Source organism: Chenopodium quinoa, unplaced genomic scaffold, assembly GCF_001683475.1.
Source record: "Chenopodium quinoa cultivar QQ74 unplaced genomic scaffold, ASM168347v1, whole genome shotgun sequence".
In the NCBI taxonomy this organism is placed as follows: domain Eukaryota; kingdom Viridiplantae; phylum Streptophyta; class Magnoliopsida; order Caryophyllales; family Amaranthaceae; genus Chenopodium; species Chenopodium quinoa.
Window position 1 is genome coordinate 7,779,239 of NW_018743955.1, and position 18,922 is coordinate 7,798,160.

At 33.6% G+C, this 18,922-nt stretch overlaps 2 protein-coding genes across 2 annotated transcripts; one reads left to right on the forward strand and one right to left on the reverse strand.

Annotated features, from left to right (window-relative positions):
* Positions 1-1,738: 1,738 nt before the first annotated feature.
* LOC110689401 (phosphate transporter PHO1-like) lies at positions 1,739-13,248 on the forward strand. Its single transcript, XM_021866187.1, has 15 exons — positions 1,739-2,218; positions 4,008-4,109; positions 4,258-4,501; positions 7,502-7,844; positions 7,962-8,010; positions 8,664-8,735; positions 9,118-9,247; positions 9,976-10,102; positions 11,109-11,358; positions 11,499-11,603; positions 11,728-11,772; positions 11,867-12,019; positions 12,211-12,495; positions 12,580-12,719; positions 12,828-13,248. The coding sequence occupies exons 1-15, from the start codon at positions 1,964-1,966 to the stop codon at positions 12,916-12,918; spliced, it is 2,391 nt and encodes a 796-aa protein (XP_021721879.1). The 5' UTR covers positions 1,739-1,963; the 3' UTR covers positions 12,919-13,248.
* Positions 13,249-13,352: 104 nt separating this feature from the next.
* Positions 13,353-18,432, reverse strand: LOC110689402 (long-chain-alcohol oxidase FAO1-like). The gene is made up of 3 exons (XM_021866188.1): positions 17,421-18,432; positions 17,038-17,310; positions 13,353-15,369 (listed from the first exon to the last, which is right to left on the reverse strand). The coding sequence occupies exons 1-3, from the start codon at positions 17,643-17,645 to the stop codon at positions 13,615-13,617; spliced, it is 2,253 nt and encodes a 750-aa protein (XP_021721880.1). The 5' UTR covers positions 17,646-18,432; the 3' UTR covers positions 13,353-13,614.
* Positions 18,433-18,922: the final 490 nt, after the last annotated feature.

Below are 18,922 nucleotides of genomic sequence, written 5' to 3' on the forward strand. Positions count from 1 at the left end.
TATAAATTTCCCCCTAAATTTTTAAAGTGAAATGTCATGATCTACTTACAGATCTCTTGGACCAGTAGGGAAGCTCTAATTACTTAAGCTATCCATTACTCTCTCACGAAGTATGTGATAGTTGATAGTGTTTTATAACTTTTTGACAAATTAATCATTCAAATCAATTAAAAACTAAAAGGTTATACTTTGGATATGTTCTGATTTACTGAACGGAACTGATTGGAGCTAAAATAAATTGTTTATGAAAGAAGAAAATTAGGAGCTGAATTAAACTGAAATTAATCCGAAGAGAACACGCCCTTCGTGTATATGGATTTATAAAACCAATGTCAATTGAAAAAACAAAAAAAGCAAAAAAAGTATGTATGAACGAAGATTGGATTCTATTTGATGGATTGAGCCTTACATGGGCCAAAAGGCCTGCAAGTAGAGTTACATAAAAAAGCACGCACGAAACAGCCCAACGAAAATTAAATTAGGCATGTATTTCAACACTTTAAGCCACACTACAAACAAGTAAACAACTCTCACGTTTGACATTTGTTTTACTGAATTACGACCATATTGTCATTCCCACTTTCATGTTGGTGTTCATTTTTTTTATAGTATTTGTTATATATGACATAACACTACGTATAAATCTCCATTCACGAATTTACCTATGATAGACTAAATTTGATCCAAACTCATTTTAATACAATTCCATCATGTAAAATTAAATGTAATGGTGAGATTCAAGACAAATTAAAATCAAATAAAGAAAAAGGGTAAGGATCGGGAATAGCTAAATTGAAGAAATTAGGTCATTTTCGATCTAAGAAGGCAAATAGGGAGAGGGAAAGGGAAAGGCGGGCATTTGGGAATAGGTATCACTAGCTAATTTATGAGATGGTCATTTGTCAAATGGTGTGATAAAACATTGTGGTTAAGCCAATTCACTTAATTTACAGAGTGATTGTATATTTTAACTTTAACTACGGAGTATTTATTTGTTTGGCTAGTACACTTGTTCTAATAAAAAGGAGTCTATTACACCGTTTTTACATTTTAATGTCTTAATACTACACATGCCCACTTGAGTGGAAAACACTACACAAAAATTACATTGCAAAATGATGCAAGGCGGCAACAGCTTCTATATGGGAATGAAATTGGTCTAAGACTTGGATACAACAACAAAATTGTGGAATGTAATGCCTACAATGTGGTGGCTGTTACTAACAAGGAAACAGTTGCCTTTACTCCTTGATCTATTTCTGTTTTATGAAGACATTAGTAAGTCCAAAGCTTTGTTTATTAATAATTTTGGATGTCATCATGTTGCTAAGAGAGCTGAAAACAATGTGGTTCACCTTCTAGCTTGATGGGATCCGGAGTATTAGATCAGATAATGGTTATGAGTCAATCCAGCATAAACCTGACATGACACACAAGAGGTGCAATTTTTTTAGCCCGCTTTAGGCAGACCTTGCTTAAGCATGAGAACACAATAACACGTCACTTGAACCTACACGACACGAAATATTTCCGCCTTAAATTCCCTCAAAGTATCATCGCCTCGACAATAGTTAATTAAAAAAAACTTTCTGATTTAAATTTAGTTTAAATTAATGCCTTATTGTTATTTGCCTTCTCTCTAAAAGTATTCTACATAAATTTTTTAATTTTTTTAATTTTTTTTTAATAAAATCTTTCCAATTTAAGTTTAGTTTAAATTAATAAAAAACCCCCATATGCCAAAAAAAGTACAAGAGTACTAGCCCCACCAAGCACCAACAAACTTTTCTTAAATTTTTCTCCACTCTATATATATAAATAAATCTACTAAAATTCTCTAATGCAATCTTCTTCCTCTTTCCTCCCCTCTCCTCTTCTTTGTTTTCATACAACAAAGAAGAAAGAAAAAACAAAAAAGAGGGGCTAAAATTTCAACCAAAAAAAAAAAAAAGAAAAAAAAAAGATGGTTAAGTTTTCAAAGGAATTGGAGGCACAACTTATACCAGAATGGAAGGATTATTTTGTAAACTATTGGCAGCTAAAAAAACATATCAAGAAAATTAAACTCTCCCTCAAACCAAAACAAGCAGCTCAAGTTTACACTTCCGGCCATTGCTCCAGCTTCGGTCACTCGGTTTTCGATCCCGTTCGTTCCTTCGTCTCCATGCTCTCTAATAAACTCCATGTTGGTAGCTCTTCTTCAACAGGTGATAATGAGGTATACATAACTCATTTTCGAGTTTTCGAAAAAACGTTAACCATACTTACCATATTTTTGGGGTGGTGTGGGAGGGTTAAGGAACACATTAATCTTGATTATTCACGTGGATTTTAAGTGATTAAAGGCTTTAAGTTAGGATTAAAGCATATACTTTTTGATGATTACTTTGAAAAAAAAAACACTTGCTAATGTTTTTCTTGTTCTTAATATTAAAGGACTATTTCATGAAGGTTTTTTTTTTTTCCCTCTTAAGTAACGTTGCAAAATTGAACAATATAATATTAGTAGTCATTTACATCTTTATTTAAACATAAAAAAGAATTTAATGTTTTAATTATTTTTTTACATGGTGGTTATAACCTTCATGGTATGTTACACTATATATATCGATATTTTCTTTTAAGGCATCAAATTAGTCACAGAGCTGGGATAACATAAATTACAAATGGGGGCGAGACAAAATACGTGTTAGCTACAGTTTAAAAGGTCGTTTTTTAGAATTTGGTTTTAGGGCAAAGTTTTTTGAGGTATTCATTTCATTAGTTTTGGACACAATTTTAAAACATAGCTAGGTGGTAATGAATTTTATTTATTTTTACTATGTATTGTTATACTTGAATATCCCGTAATCTCGTGTTAAAAAGGAATATCATTATCATTTTGTGGTGGCCACCCGTATCTAATTTAATTTGTGGCAAGGAGTAAATATGAGTGTTTAACTTTTGTTGCCTAAACTTTTGATTTTAGATGCACAAATAATGATGTATTATTGGTGTAATGGCTTTTTGGTGTGTGGGAAGTGGGGACACATTTTATTAATTAAGTTGATTATATTAATGGCATATTATAATAAACAAGAAAACAATCTTTTCCATTTAAATAACATAAATATTGCGAGTAGAAAGTTATAAAATTTACCCTAAAATTTAATTATTTATATAAAAACTTTGGAGTTTTAATATATTACCGTACATAATTATAATATAAGAAAAATATAATAAAAATGAAATTTTTTGCTTTTATAAGTTTTTTTTATTTTTTTTTTTGGTTGAAAATAACAATTTTTTGTGAATTAGTAGTGTTTGTGTGTAACATAACTAACATCAACATACAATAACATTGATTATAAAATATTTTATATATCAAATCTTAGTTTCATTTGTAGTACCTGATGGAGTTTACTTCTATTTAGAATATTCTTTCAATATGAATGATGTGATGAAAAATATAGAGGTTTTAACATTAATTAACCAATAATTAAAAAGAAATCCTGGCTAGTTCTTGTATAAAAAAAAAAAAAAATACAAAAAAAAAATCCTATGTTTCTAATTAAAAAAAAATGTGAGAGAATAACATCGTCATCTAGAAAAAGCTTTGTAAACATGTTTTCTCCCCGTTCATTGGACATAAAAAGAAAAATAAAATCGGACCCTCTTTTATTTGTATTTATTAAGGTAAAAAATATATGTTATTAAGCACTAGGTAGCTTAAAAATGCATTCCATACCTTTCGGTTTCTCTTTAAATTTTTGTATGTTGATAGCAAGCAAATAGGTCACTTTCTCTTCTTTTTTAGAAGTTGATGTAAAGACCAAAATTTTGTCCCTTTAAATGTTGTCTGTTATGCATGATTATGGGGCCATTTTTATGGTATAATAACCATCATGCACGAAATCATCGTGACGTAAACTACTAAATCATGAAATTATTAAAAGTAAAATTTCCTTTATTTTATTTTAGAATTTAAAAGAGTTACTAGTATAACAAGGTAACTAAAATTTTTACAGGCAGTGAAGAGAACATCTATAGAAGAGGAGGATGATCAAGAAGATCAATTACGCGAAGAAAATGAAACAGAACTTTCTCAACTCTTCTCAGAAGAAGATGAGGTAAAACGATGTAACTCTCCCTATTAGAACACTTATTGTCACGTACATTGTATCGAACTATACCTTATAGTCAAAGGTTTACCATGATCTTAATTTTTTTTTTAAAAAAACCCTAACATAGAGATCGATAAAATTAATGATGATATAGGTGAAGATGTTTTTTGATGTGTTGGATGAGGAATTAGAGAAGGTAAATCGTTTTTACAGTGCTAGGGAAACTGAGTTCCTAGAGAGAGGAGAAGCTCTTCTTAAGCAACTACAAATATTACAAGACCTTAAGCAAATCTTAGAACAACGTCGTCGAAAGAATTTCTCATCACCAAAATCGTCTTTTCATGGAGGATTTATGTCTCGTTCTAATTCTAATTCAACGCGAAATTCGGACACTTCTGGTAAGTTTATGTACAATAATTTTTCATTTATTATGAATGTTATTAACATGATTTTGTTACATAATTACACTTGAATCTTTCTTGTTAGCAAAATTGACATGAATCTTATATTTAATAATAATAAAATAACGTTAAAATAATTATCCTATTGACCACTCTTATATCATGCATGTTAGTATATGTCTTTGTATGTGTGTATATATATATATATATATAATATGCATTATCAAACTTAAATATGAATATGTTTTGATCAAGACCTAACATTAGTTCCATTAACAAATTAAACTTTGCTTACGACACTAATCCAATTTTCCACTAACTTTCCTAAACATGATAACTTTTTTGTGAGATAATACATAAAACTTTTTGAAATTTGGCAACCAAACACAAATAATCCATTCAAATAATTTTACTTGATGGAGAACAAACGTCTTTTCACTATGAAAAGTTATACACAAATCATATTCCGTAATTATATACTAAGTGTACACAAATGTTTACATAGTCATAAGATACATAGGATAGAAATAAATATCGAAATCGTTTACATCACTACCTAATATTATATGTATCTTTTGACACAACAAATAAGTCATAAGATTATAGTAATATATAAGATGACCTTGAGTAGACGTACATGCATCATGCATGAGTACTAAAATTTCAGTGAAGCACGCTTTTATTTTTTGCTTTGAAGTTTACAATTATAGCAGTAATACGAGGTCATATCATTTCTTAGCTTAATAGCTTTCTCATATTTTTGCCTAATTTCTTGTTTCTAATATCTAATATAATACTAATGAGACCCCATTATTTTTTAATACTATTAGATTATAGAGATTAATTGTTCCACATAATTAACATATACAAAATAGATTAAAGTATGGAGTACTAATGCAACTTAGTTTCACTTCTTCAAAATTCAAGCCAATTTTGTAAGGGAAATGTTTAGTACTTGGTAAAAACTTGTATACAATGTACGTGTAGACGTGTAGTATACTTTGATCCGTTTATATTCAGTAACTCTATATCAAATACAATTAATTTCTTCAATTGAATAAATTTGACGCACTTATCAATTATACCCAATACATTTATTATACAAAGTATACAAGATCCATGTAAATAATTACGTGCCAAAACAAACCATTAATTAATATAACACTTTAAAAATTATAGAAGCAACTTCAAAATTAGCGGACTACGGATGGTTTAATTATATTATTGACCCTACATAAAGTAGTGTCCAATATATATTCATATATATAGCTACATATAGTGGGTTGTTAGTTGTTAAATGCTTAAAAACAGTAAGTAATAGTGTGTCTTTTGCCATATGATAAGAAAAAGAAGTTAGTGGGATACGACGACTCTCAATAGCAAAACAAACAAAAATGGCAACTTGAATAGATTAGTGGCAACTATTAATATTAATTACAAGTACGTAGTATGTTATTTGTGGTAGCTAGGTTGGTAGCCGGTTGTTTGTACATGAATTATAATTTAAGAAAAAACGACGGTGCAAAACTCATCATGTAACTATAAATTTGAGGTCACAAATTCAAATATCACCATCTCGGTCTACTAGCAATGATGTTGGTTAAGTAGGAATTTTCTCCTTACAAAGTAAATGTTGTAGATAATTAAATAAGCTTGGTTAGATTATAAGTTCGATTATAATTTAATTAAGTATATATTTATAGTGGCAGACACCTGAGTTACAGTGCCCCTCAAAATGTTACTATATGGTCCAATATAACATGGTTGCTTATGTAATGTAGGACATTATCATTAAATTAATTCATTATCATGGACTTTATAATAGGATCTCCACTATATTCTTTTTAGTCTTCATGTCCTCTGACTTTTTATGTTGACCTTCTACTTTATAATACTATTCCTTATGTTATGCTATTGGTTAGGAACCAAGTGGGTTATTTTCACCAAATTTCTCATGCAATTGTGGCCTCTAATTTAATCTTGCCACATCTATATTTTTAAATTCCATATATCAGTATTGTACTATTATAAGTATTCTGTAATACTTTATATTACCTCCGTCTCTTATTTAGATGTCTATTTAGATTTTTTCACAAAATTTAAGAAAGTTTTAAATTTTATAAAACTAATGATTGGGAGTACTAAAACACATTTTTCCAACAAAAGTTTTAGAAATGAGTGTGTGAGTACTCCTAAATCTACACACCCGAGTGTATGTAAAAAATTATACGATTACATCCTTAAATCTATTTAATTTTAGTTTCGCATTTTTTAGAACTAATCCATTATCCTATTCACATTTCACAAATTCACATTGCAATTTTTTTTTCTTTTTCTTTTCTATAATTGGTTAATAATTACTTTGATTATTTTAAAGAAAGTAAAAAAGTAGTGCATGTCATTCATACAAAGTATGAACCCTAAGAAATCTCTACATTCTCCTAATTTAATTTGACATTTGTTAAGAAAAACACAAACATAATAGCAATCGTGTGGAACTCTAAACAAAAATTCACCTAGATTTTTTAGGGATTAGACACCAACTAATTTAATTGCTCTTCACCCACAAAACAAAAATCAACTGTCTTAATCAAATCTTATTTCTTTTGTTTGTCTCACCACTTTTGATCTCTTTTCTAGTATAATCTAAAGTTTCCACCTTTTTTCCCACTTACCCATCAAATGTTTTCCAATGATCTTTGTTAAAATTGATGTAATAAGTGGTAATTTTTAATTTCTGGGATTTGATTTGGAGGGTTTTTTCTGGGGTTTCGAGTTTTGGAATTGCACACAAGGTGTTTGTATTAATTCCTCAGAGAAGTATCTGAACTTGGATTTAAGGACTGCTTAACTTTGTTGTATTACTTGACGTTGAATTATGAGAAATTTCATATTGATTCTACTAAAATGAATTGATATAGCAGTGATTAGTTAGAAATTCTATACTTTTTTACTGGATTTGATTACTAAAAGAGGATGGAAATCAATAATTTGCAGAAAACCTGTCTGATGCCAATGAGGGTACAGATGCCTCATCACAGACAGATGAGGTAGTAGCAGCTCTTGAAAAGAATGGGTTGAATTTTATTGGGGCGGCTACCCGGTCTAAGACCAAGAAAGGGAAGCCAAAGATGGCCCTAAGGATTGACATTCCGGCCACCACCCCAGCTCGGACAATTTCCGCTGTAACTTCTACATTATGGGAGGATCTAGCCAACAGTACTAGCAAGGACTGCCCTAGGGAGATGATTAACAGGAAGAAAATTCAGTGTGCTGAAAAGATGATCAGAGGGGCTTTTGTGGAACTTTACAGGGGTCTTGGCCTTATAAAAACTTACTGGTATATATATGAAACTTTTGGAGTTTGTTTATGTTTCTCGCTTGATTGCCTTATTTCGATATAGCTGGTGCATATGCAATGATATCCAAATGCTAATTGTGGTCTACCATTTGACAGTACACTGAATTTGGTAGCATTCACGAAGATTCTCAAGAAGTTCGACAAGGTATAACACTGATTTAAATTATTATGGACTTGTCATCTAAGTTCTAACAATCTAAGAATGGTTGGTTGCTTACTCACTTTCATGTGTAAAAAATGATGGATTAATCGTTATCCTATCACCATGCTGGAGTATGTAACAATAACAGCTGCACCCACATAGCTACAATTTACTAGTTACATCAATCATGTGGAAAACAGAAACACTTTAATTCTTCATGCCAACATCCATCATAAAATGGTGTGGAACTTTTAATCAGCATTTTCACCAAAGTAGTTATTGGATTCCTTAATTCGGACAGTATTCTACTTGGGAAGGACACTAAAAATAGATACCCCTCTGCTAAAAAAAAGGTATACTCTCCTTTTCTGTTAGAATGTCAATATGCATACACTGGGGTAAAGAGACATTGTGGTAATATTGGTAAGTGTACTTTCAGAAAGTGCAACTGGTAGCTCAATGGTTCCAAATTGCTTTTAGTTATCCAAATGGACTTTTCTTACAGTTGTTCTTGGAATAAAATCTACGCTAGTGGCTTCGTTAACCTTTTCCCTAGCAAAAGATGCTTGTGTAAATTTGTATGGTGAAATAATTTTCTTATAAAGTAAATTTTGATCAGTTGTGATTAATGTGAGAATTCTCATTTGCTTGAACAGGTAGCGAATCGACAAGCATCTGCTGGTTATCTGAAAACAGTGAAGAGTTCCCATTTCATGAATTCTGACAAGGTGTGGAAATGATTTTTTTTCCCCCTCTATGTGAATCATAAATTGCTTTCTGTAGTTTCTGAAATATTCTAGCGTATTGGTTAATAGCATGTAATGCTTTGAATTGAGTCCCTTAAACGCATCATTTTCCACCAAAATGTAGAGGAAAAGTAGATTGAACTTGGAATCTTTCGTCGTAAAGTTGGATAGTCTGAACATTATGAATATAAGATTACAAGAGCAATAGGCTATAGGAAGGATTCAAGATCTTGTTAGGCAGTGGCTGCTGTAACTTTTGAGAGTTAAACATTTTGTATTGCCAACTTGTTGATTGTAGAATTGAGTTTATGTTAAAAAAAAGTTATCTAATTGAGTTGCTATTTTTCATGGTGGTGTCATAAAGGTGGTTAGACTAATGGATGAAGTGGAGTCCTTATTCATCAAGCACTTTGCCGACAACGACAGGAAAAAGGCTATGAAGTTCTTGCGTCCTCAGCAACAGAAAGACTCCCACATGGTTACTTTTTTTGTTGGTAAGTTTATCTTGTACCTAATGCCCAAGAAAAAAAAATTAACAGTTAATTATATTTGACCTCTTTATTCTTAGATAAAATGTCATTCTTTCATATCACAATACACTCTGCATGTAGATGTTGTTGACAATGCCGCCAATGATATAATTGATTCACAAAGTTTGTTTGCCGCTTGATTAAATTACATGTATGTTTGTAATTAGCATTAATATAACCAATTAGCCTTTAGTTGAATTCAATTTTGACACGTAGTTTTTCTTAAGTGGGTGGTTGTATCACATGATTAATCATTTTCCACTACCATTTTAAATTAAGTTAATAGTATACTTCATATGTGTTTATCAATTATGAAAGAAATTGCAGTTATCTATTACTCCCACAAAGACCCTTCTTTTCTCATTCTTTAAGCTCCATACTAACTGTTTTTTGCTCCACATTAGTTATCAGTTAAGAATACCAATGCACTATTATTTGTTTGATTTGAATACCAATGTGATCTCAAATAACTCTCACTAGTCATAGGCAGATGAACTGAAACTGTTGTGTCAATGATAATGATAATTTGACTAGCATGATAATTTAATACAATTATATGATGAGAAAATTGTCTATAAGATTGAGCAACTTATTACTGAATAGATATCTTTTTGAACCCATGAACCTCAACAATAAGAAAATTTCATGATTTTTAGCTGGTTCATAAACTCTTTTTGGTTTGTTTGGAACAGGGTTGTTTACGGGCTGCTTTGTGACCCTTTTTGTTGTATATGCTATTTTGGCTCATATTTCTGGTATGTTTTCGCCTGGAAGCAAAGATGAGTCTGGTTACATGGAGACCGTTTATCCTATTTTTAGGTAATCATCAAATCTTTTCTTATATTTTTCAAACTCTTATTGCCTTTGCCTTAGCTCCCTTGAGAATTTAATTATTCATAAATCATCAGGTTGTCTTGAATATATTTCTTAAACCTCTATTTATCTATCTCTAATAGTGCGTTGAGTACTTGGAATTGAAACTCTAATTAAAGGTCTGGGATGGTACCTAGAAACTTACTGTTTATTTTAATTTCTTTTGACATTGGAGGCCCAAAGGGCATTGGTGAGACTATCAACCCTGTAGCATATATCATAGGATGTGTCACATAGGTTTTATTGTCCTTGACTGTCCAGAGGGAACTCATGCATAATGTAGGTGAAGTACAGCCCAAGGTCACCTAAGCGAGCTAAGAGATTAATTCTCTGAGCTAGATTCTGGCCTGTCCAACTAAGACAATCTTCTTCTTGTGTGGTTCATAATGACCTAAATCACATGACGTCCTTTTGCCAATCTTAGACTTTTTTGACATATGTTAACTGTGGAAAGCACTTCCAAAGTTCCAAGAACCGCATGTGAGACTTTCACCCAAGACTATGAAGAAAAAAAAAGGGGGTGGGGGGGGGGGGAACCTTTGTAAAGAACATGAAATAAAATGAGAGAAATAAACTTATTTCTGCAAGATCTATACTTATTCAGTCCTGCAATATTTGCAAATTTTGGAAACTGTCACTCACAAAATCATGAATCATAAACTCCAAAAGTTGCAAACATTTTGGGACGAAGAGTGCAAAACTGCAAATATACGCCTCCTATGCCCATTGACAATAGTGTGGCAAAGGACCATGGAATGCCCTAGTGGTGTCAAGCCACTTGGTTGTTACCCTCGGCCCTTGATGGTCCCAAAATTTATTTCTGGAGTCCTCAGGCCCTAAGGGGTACCTTCTGTTGTCTCTTTTTTTTTTTTTTTTTTTTTTGGGGTATTGTTTACACTTTTGAATGATTAATATCCCTCTAAATTATTCTTTCATCAACTTTGTGGTGCAGCACATTTGCTCTGCTGAGCTTACATATGTTCATGTATGGATGCAACTTGCTTATGTGGAAGGCCACTAGGATCAATTATACATTCATATTCGAGTTTTCACCGAAGACAGCTCTCAAGTACAGGGATGCCTTTCTTATATGTACTTCCTTGATGACTGCTGTGGTCAGTGCCCTGGTCATTCACCTCATATTAAGATCTAGTGGTTTTTCTGCACAACAAGTTGACGCCATTCCTAGCATACTTCTCCTGGTTAGTCATTGTTACAAATATTATTTTCCTCCGTCTTCTACTCTTCTCCTACTACAATCATATTATGTGCAATTGTGATGGTGCAGTGACCACATATGGTCAGAGGAAGAATATAATTTTATTTTACCTTGGATTTTCAGATCTTTCTTGTAATCCTAATCTGCCCCTTCAATGCATTTTATCGTTCAACTCGATATAGCTTCCTCAAGGTTATACGTAACATAGTGTTCTCTCCACTGTATAAGGTAATATGTTTAACTAATTTATGCTTGCTTGAGATCTTGCTATATGGCTGTTCTTTGATGTAATGATTTACAAAGTAGGTATATAATTTAAGCTGATCAGTCTGTTTTGGAAATCATGTAACAGGTTTTGATGGTAGATTTTTTCATGGCTGATCAGCTGACTAGCCAGGTACTTCTTGAGAGTGGAACCATGATGTTATCAGCTTAACTATATTATTATCATTGATGAGCCCAAATACTAATCAAATGTGTATTTTTTACAGATTCCGCTGCTTAGGCACATGGAAACCACAGGTTGCTATTTACTTGCTGGCACTTTCAAGACACACCGCTATGATGTATGCAAGAAAGGAACAATGTACAGAGAGCTTGCATATGTCATCTCCTTTGCACCATATTACTGGCGTGCAATGCAGGTACCTAGTTCAATTATTAATGATTTTCTGCTGAACACATCATAAGTGCTTTCCATTCTTGTCCTTCTGCTCTGTGTGATGCAAAGAGCAGTATTTCCTGCTCTAGCACCTCTTGAGTACTCAAGAGTTTAAATAAATTGTTAACCCCCTTTTTTCTGTTTTTGGTGTCTTCCCTTTTCATGACCTTCAAGTGTGCCAGGAGATGGTTTGATGAATCTGACCCTAAGCAGTTAGCTAACTTGGGCAAGTATGTTTCTGCCATGGTCGCTGCTGGTGCTAGGCTAACATATGCCCAGCAACAAGAACCTACGGTTATTAGCACAATTCTAGTCGTGTTGACTTCTGTTGTGGCCACAATATACCAGCTATATTGGGATTATGTGCAAGACTGGGGATTTTTCAATCCCAATTCCAGAAACCAGTGGCTAAGGGATGATCTTGTTCTGAAGAAGAAAAGTATCTACTATATTTCCATTGTAAGTTCACATCTTGCTCTTTCCCCTTCTTTTCTTTTTTACATGTCAAAAAGAAACCAATTCAAATGGTAACTTTCCTTGTAGGTTATCAATTTGGTCCTAAGAGTTGCTTGGGTGGAGAGTGTCATGAGGTTTATAAAAGTTGGAAATATTGAAGCCAAATTTTTAGACTTTTCTTTGGCTTCTCTAGAAGTAATTCGTCGAGGACATTGGAACTTTTATAGGTAAGCCCTTAAAGAGTAGCTTTTCTCACTTGTGACATTTATCTCAGAATTGTAACAGGCTCCTAACCTTTTGTGACTTGGTTTTTCTTATCTTCTTTCAAATAACAGAGTGGAGAATGAGCACCTAAACAATGTGGGCAAGTACAGGGCTGTAAAAGCAGTTCCTCTGCCATTCCGCGAAACAGATTCTGACGGCTAAACTGTCAGCTGAAATCTTGTACAGATATCTCAAGTTCTTCAGTGGTGGAAGAAATGCAATTTTTTGTTTATGTCTTCCACAGAACTTAAAAGAGCTGCGCTGAAGTATCCGTTACAGGTGAAAACCTCTCGCTCATTATGCATCTGAATATATACTCATGCAACCTGCAAAGCCCATTTCTGTACCGAAGGTGCACCATTGAATTCAGTCTCCATAAACTTGGAGATTTTGTTTCAGCAATATATATTGACCTAAATGTATGTTTATTTTTTGTAACAATGACATACGATTTCTTAAATGCAATAAATTTTTGACGCATTTGGCCGAATAGATTTCTGGATAAGTATCATCTGAGTTGATTTTTTTTTTTTTCCTGCTTTTATCTTGTGAACCTGTCACCTATAGGCTATAACATTGGAATATAAGAATGCATATTCCAAGTGTATTCATGATCAGATTGTATGGCTGTCAAATTACACCGGTTCATGATTCTGAGTTAGATTTTGGAACTGCTGTATTGGTGAAAAATAAAACAGTTTATCTATTGCCCAACATATTGATCTAAACTTCAAAGAAAAACCACACAGTTAAAAAGCAAGAGTTTACTCATACCTCCCTACTTCTATTTGAAACAACCTCTCCTAATTTTAAATTTATTAGTAAGTTAGAAATACAGATTACAGATCGAAAACCTATCTAGATGTTAAACTCCCCATTCTTTAGAGATTCGGCAAGCTTCTTTGCAATACAGTAAGCAGTAGATTGTATAGTGATCATAGGATTAACACCAACAGCACTAGGCAGAACACTTCCATCACATACAAACAATCCTTCTGCTTCCCAACTCTCCCCATTCTCATCAACTGCACCTTCATTTTCTCTCCTTCCCATCCTGCAACTTCCCATCTGGTGGGCCGTGCAGTAAACTGCCCAGAAACGAGCTGTCAAAGGCCCTTTGGTAGCAGAAACTGATCCTAAAAATTCTTCTATTTCATCCTCACTCTTTCCTTTACACTCTATTCTCTGCCCATCACTCCTATAAGTCCCAACCTCAACAGCACCAGCTGCAATCAGAATCTTCAAGGCTCTCCGAAGCCCTGCTGTCATATTTTCTCTGTCCTCTGCACTTAACCCATAGCTGATCCTCTGCTCTGACCGGACTTCTCCAGACCCTTTGTCCCTCACCATCACAAACAAATTGGCAGTCCTAGAATACCTTAACATTCTCCTCTTTATATCACTGCCTGACTCCCATGGGCAGAAGAGGGCAGCACAAGCAGCTGGCCCTAGGGCAGGTGTCTCTATCAAGGCCCTCGGCATGGAGTTGGACATTTGATCTGGTGCCACTTGATGTGCAGATGTGATCAGCCCACCTTCATAGCTCTTTCCCTCAAATTGTGAAGTGGGTCCCTCTGGAAAATATCCCCACACCATCAGGGATGGATGGAGGTGGAGGTTCTTTCCAATATGTCTGTTCCTCAGTCCACTTGAGATCAGTAGCGGAGGTGTCAGTAATGACCCACAAGCTGAAATGGTCACTTTGGCTTCAAGCTCAAACTTTCCCGGGATCTTCTCATTAAATGATCTCGCTAAAACTCCAACACATCTTTTCTCTTTCTTGCGGCCATTTTTTGTGAAGAGAAGCGTCTCGGCTTTGCAGCCAGTGATTATCACTGCTCCTAAGTTGACAGCATCAACGAGCCATGTCACATCAGTCCCTTGCTTGTCCGCAGTCCTGCATCCATAGTAGCAGGATCCACAGTAGTGAGCCTCAGAGGAATTCCGTGGGACTTGGTCGACCTTTATGCCTAAATTCTTACACCCTTTTCTCAGGACCTGGTTCTGAAATCCTTCCTTCACACACTCAGTTGTAACACCAAGCCTTTGAGTTACACTCTGCATGGCAAACTTGTACTGTGGACTACCAAACAAGCCTAACCCTTGTTCGTCAGCCCACTCTTTTAAGACAGGGTCTGGAGTGTTCAGGGCAGCAGACCAGTTGACAGCTGTCCCTCCCCCAACAGTAGACCCTGCAAGTAGCATGACAGCCCCATCAGTGGTAGGGATCATTCCTCCTTTCTCCATGAGCTCGTTCATCGTGGGGCCTTCAAGGGAGGAGTAGTCAGGGGCAGAGTAGTAGTTTCCTTTTTCGAGGACCACCACCTTTTGGCCCGCTGCAGCAAGGATTGCAGCTGCCACTCCTCCCCCACAACCAGATCCCACAATGACTACATCACACTTGATCTTGTAGAGGTTATCTTTGGGATCCTCTCTGACATCGAGCCCTTTACTCGTGAGAGATTGCAATAGGGTTAACGGAGTTTCATAGAGGGTCTCGACAATGCCACTTTCTAGAGGCCGCCCTTGGTTGTTTGCTTTGTTATCTGTGGTGGTGGTATCAGGTTTGTAGTCTATTGCCTCCCATACCGCGTTATGAGAGTTATCATCCACCTGTTCATCATGAATAATCAGTATTGCATATTCTGATTTGGTATGCTACATTATAACACAACAAGCAATGTATAGATCTAAAACGATTTCAATTCACCCAAGACTTGCTCTTTACATTTGGACGGTAAAGTTGATAAATGTTGTTCCATCAAGCTAATTAACGTACTATGCAAATAAATTACTTGTACAAATTAGTACTACTTTAAAGAACCAACCAATTATTAGGTTTTCTCTCCTTCCTTACTTTCTACTTCTAATGTCATGCAACAGTTAACTGAATGTAGGTAATAATGACGCACACGCCATCCATGATGCATATTCTCTGAAAGAAAGTCTTTCTTAATAAAACGGAATAACCAAAATTGATACACATAAGTTAGGCTATGTTCAGTTCGGCTTATACAAACAAATTTTGACTTATATAAAAATGATCGGATCAAAACAAACCTTTTCTTTTCCTATACAAATCAAAAGACCTTTTCGCCAAATGACTATTATATCATAATAAATTATTAGCGGTGCTCTAAAAGCTCATTAAATGTTGCAATGAACTTGCTTGACTTATCTATATATAACCATCAAATTTTACAGTAGTAGAAGCTAAAGACAGTTGACCAACTTAGGATTTTTTTTTCTAATGAAAAATTTATCATATCATTTAATTTTCAAACTTCTTTTATTTAATTCCTTACCATAAAATAAAATCGAAAGTAATTGGATGATTAGGTACGTTTCTCGTCCCTTCCCAAAAATCATAGAATACTGTTGGGAATGTGTGATAGAGAATTAAAGGGAAATTTTCAGCTAGATTAGTGATTTTTATTTTGAATTTTTTTTTCCTAATTATTTATTTTGTTTCCTAGCTCATGTATTATTATACTCTTATGGAGGAATTGGACCATGCACGAGAAGAGCCCTGTACGATAAAACAAAGAGAAGGGACAAAAAAATATGGCACTTCCTCAAATAAGTAAATTCCGAGCACTCGAACTTATTATTTGTAAAACTTCATTCCATTCTATGAAGTTTACGGGCCAAACAAAGAAAAATGAGAAAAATAACATCTTTGAAAATGATTATCTTTCGTACCAAATATCTACTCAAAGTCGACCTAAGTAGATTTAATATTATGCCAATCCATGTGTACACTATATTTTCTTGAAACACACAGACAACATAGAGTATAATATTTCTTCCAATCTTCTATCCCGTGCTAATTACCTTTACACTTTTTTCGTTTTTGTCTATCTCAAAATTGTCTATCTCAAAATACTATTTGAACATACTACTTATGGTGTTTCTCTATCTTTTATTTACTTTAATCACGTATATATTCTTGTAACTACATATCATGTAATCTTTTAACAAGTGTACATCTTGAAATTATAAAGATAAAAACAACGTTATATTCATCGTGATATTGATTGACAAACAATACAATTATATATCTAATAACCTATTTACTACAACAAGAGATGGCCAAAATTATAGTAACTAAATCCTTGAGCAACATTCAAAGCTTAATATTTTTTATTTTTGGCGAAATTCAAAGCTTAATATTATATGACATAAATATCTACTATTTGTATATCATTTAAATAAAAGGCAGTCAAATAAACTTATTAGAAGTATATATGCAGAAAAAATAAGAATAGAAAGATTAATTACCAAGGAAAAGCAGAAGTAGAGGCACAATGACTTGAGAAAAAAGAAGACCAATCTAAGTGGACTAAAGAACTTGTGACATGACCAATTCTGTAGAATCTTCTCTCTTCTTTCCGTTGCCAAATGAGAAAACTTTGTTATGTAAGGCCATTCTTTACCAAAACAAAGAGATCCACATAACAAAAGTGTCCCTAATCTTGTTGATAGTAACCATAATACTACCCTTACCAATAACACTGCCTCCGGCAATCCTCTATCTTTCATCACCCCCGCTACCTAAACCACAAGAAAAAAAAAACCCTGATAAGTTTACACTATCAATGTGACTATAAAATAATAGACAGAGAGGAATTAAAGTATGTACGTATATGGTAATTGATCATTACCTCGAAAGGTATGGGTTTTTGAGATCCAGAGGATCGATAGAAGGATTTGATAGAGTTATCGATTGGTTGATTATGATCGAGTTTAGAAGGAGGATCAAGTGGAGGGAAGAGAGCTTCACAAATACTTGTTAAGGAGTCCATTTCTGAGGAAGAAATTATCTGTTCATAGGTTTTATTCTCCCATGATTTTCTTAATCTAGGATGACTTTGGTTTACCTTCTTCATTTTTTTTTTCTTGTGAAAATATTTGTTAGCTATAGTATGTGTTTTGAAATGTGTTTGGTTTGTTTGCTTGTATGCGTGCGTATTTATAGTATTAGAAACTTCATGTAAGATATAACGGTTGCAAATATCAATATTATTGAATATTTTTTTTTAATCATACTAATTAAGTTTAAGCATTGTTGTAATCATATTTATCACAAAATACACTAGTAGAAAAATACAATAAGGCACCCCCATAAAGGCACCGGTTCAGGCCAAACCGGTGCCCTAAACCGGCCCAAATTTGGGCGCCATTTTACACAAATATAAAAGGCACCGGTTCAGACCAAACCGGTGCCAAAAACTAAAAGGGCACCGGTTTGAACCGGTGCCAATTGAACCGCTCCTTAATTTAAAGAAAACCGCTTAAACTTAAAAAAAAAAAAAAAATCAGCCATATTAATACTAAACCCTATTATTCTCGCCGCTTCTCCCCTCCTCTTCTTTCCTACTCTTTCTCTCTCCTCTTCTCATCTCCTCCTTCGCCCTTTCTCATCGATCTTTCTCATCTCCTTCTTCGCCCTTTCTCATCAGTCTTTCTCATCTCCTCCTTCGCCCTTTCTCATCTCCTCCTTCCCTTTCTTCATTCTCCCAAAGCTACCACGAAGACCACCACGACGAGCACACGCAACACCTCCACGGAGAGCACCAAGAACACGTCTCCTCCTCCCTCAATTTCTGGGTTTTTGTTTTCTGATTTTGATTTTTGATTTTTGATTTTTGAATTTTGTTTTTCGATTTTGATTTTCGATTTTTTTCTGGGTTTTTTCGATATCAATTTCAATTTTTTTTTTGTTTTTGTTTTATTTTAATTGATTTCTGGGTTTTTGATTTGTTCGTTTTTGTTTTTATTTTTATGATTTCTAGGTTTTTTTCTGGGTTTTTTTCATTTTTTTTCTGGGATTTTGTTTTTGTTTTTTGATTTTGATTTTTGTTTTTCTTTTTTTTCGATTTCGATTTTTGTGTTTCAATTTTTACTTTCGTTGTCTTATTTTGATTTTGATTTTAGATTTTTTCTAGGTTTTTTCGATTTTAATTTTTTTTTGTTTTTGATTTTATTTTAATTGATTTCTGGGTTTTTTTATTGTTCGATTTTGTTTTTATTTTTATGATTTCTGGGTTTTTTTTCATTTTTTCTGGGATTTTGTTTTTATTTTTTCGATTTTGTTTTGATTTTTTGATTTCTGGATTTTTTTCGATTTTGTTTTTAATTTAATCGATTTTTATTCGATTTTTTT

What these genes read in the sequence shown, in the direction of transcription:
- LOC110689402 (XM_021866188.1), bottom strand. Translation starts at nt 17,645, where the DNA reads ATGAAGAAGGTAAACCAAAGTCATCCTAGATTAAGAAAATCATGGGAG. An exon ending in AAAAACCCATACCTTTCGAG is followed by an intron (nt 17,311 to 17,420) that starts GTAATGATCAAT and finishes CTTGTGGTTTAG; the next exon opens with GTAGCGGGGGTGATGAAAGA. An exon ending in TCTACTTCTGCTTTTCCTTG is followed by an intron (nt 15,370 to 17,037) that starts GTAATTAATCTT and finishes CATGATGAACAG; the next exon opens with GTGGATGATAACTCTCATAA.
- LOC110689401 (XM_021866187.1), top strand. Translation starts at nt 1,964, where the DNA reads ATGGTTAAGTTTTCAAAGGAATTGGAGGCACAACTTATACCAGAATGG. An exon ending in ATTTCATGAATTCTGACAAG is followed by an intron (nt 8,736 to 9,117) that starts GTGTGGAAATGA and finishes GGTGTCATAAAG; the next exon opens with GTGGTTAGACTAATGGATGA. An exon ending in GGACATTGGAACTTTTATAG is followed by an intron (nt 12,720 to 12,827) that starts GTAAGCCCTTAA and finishes TTCAAATAACAG; the next exon opens with AGTGGAGAATGAGCACCTAA.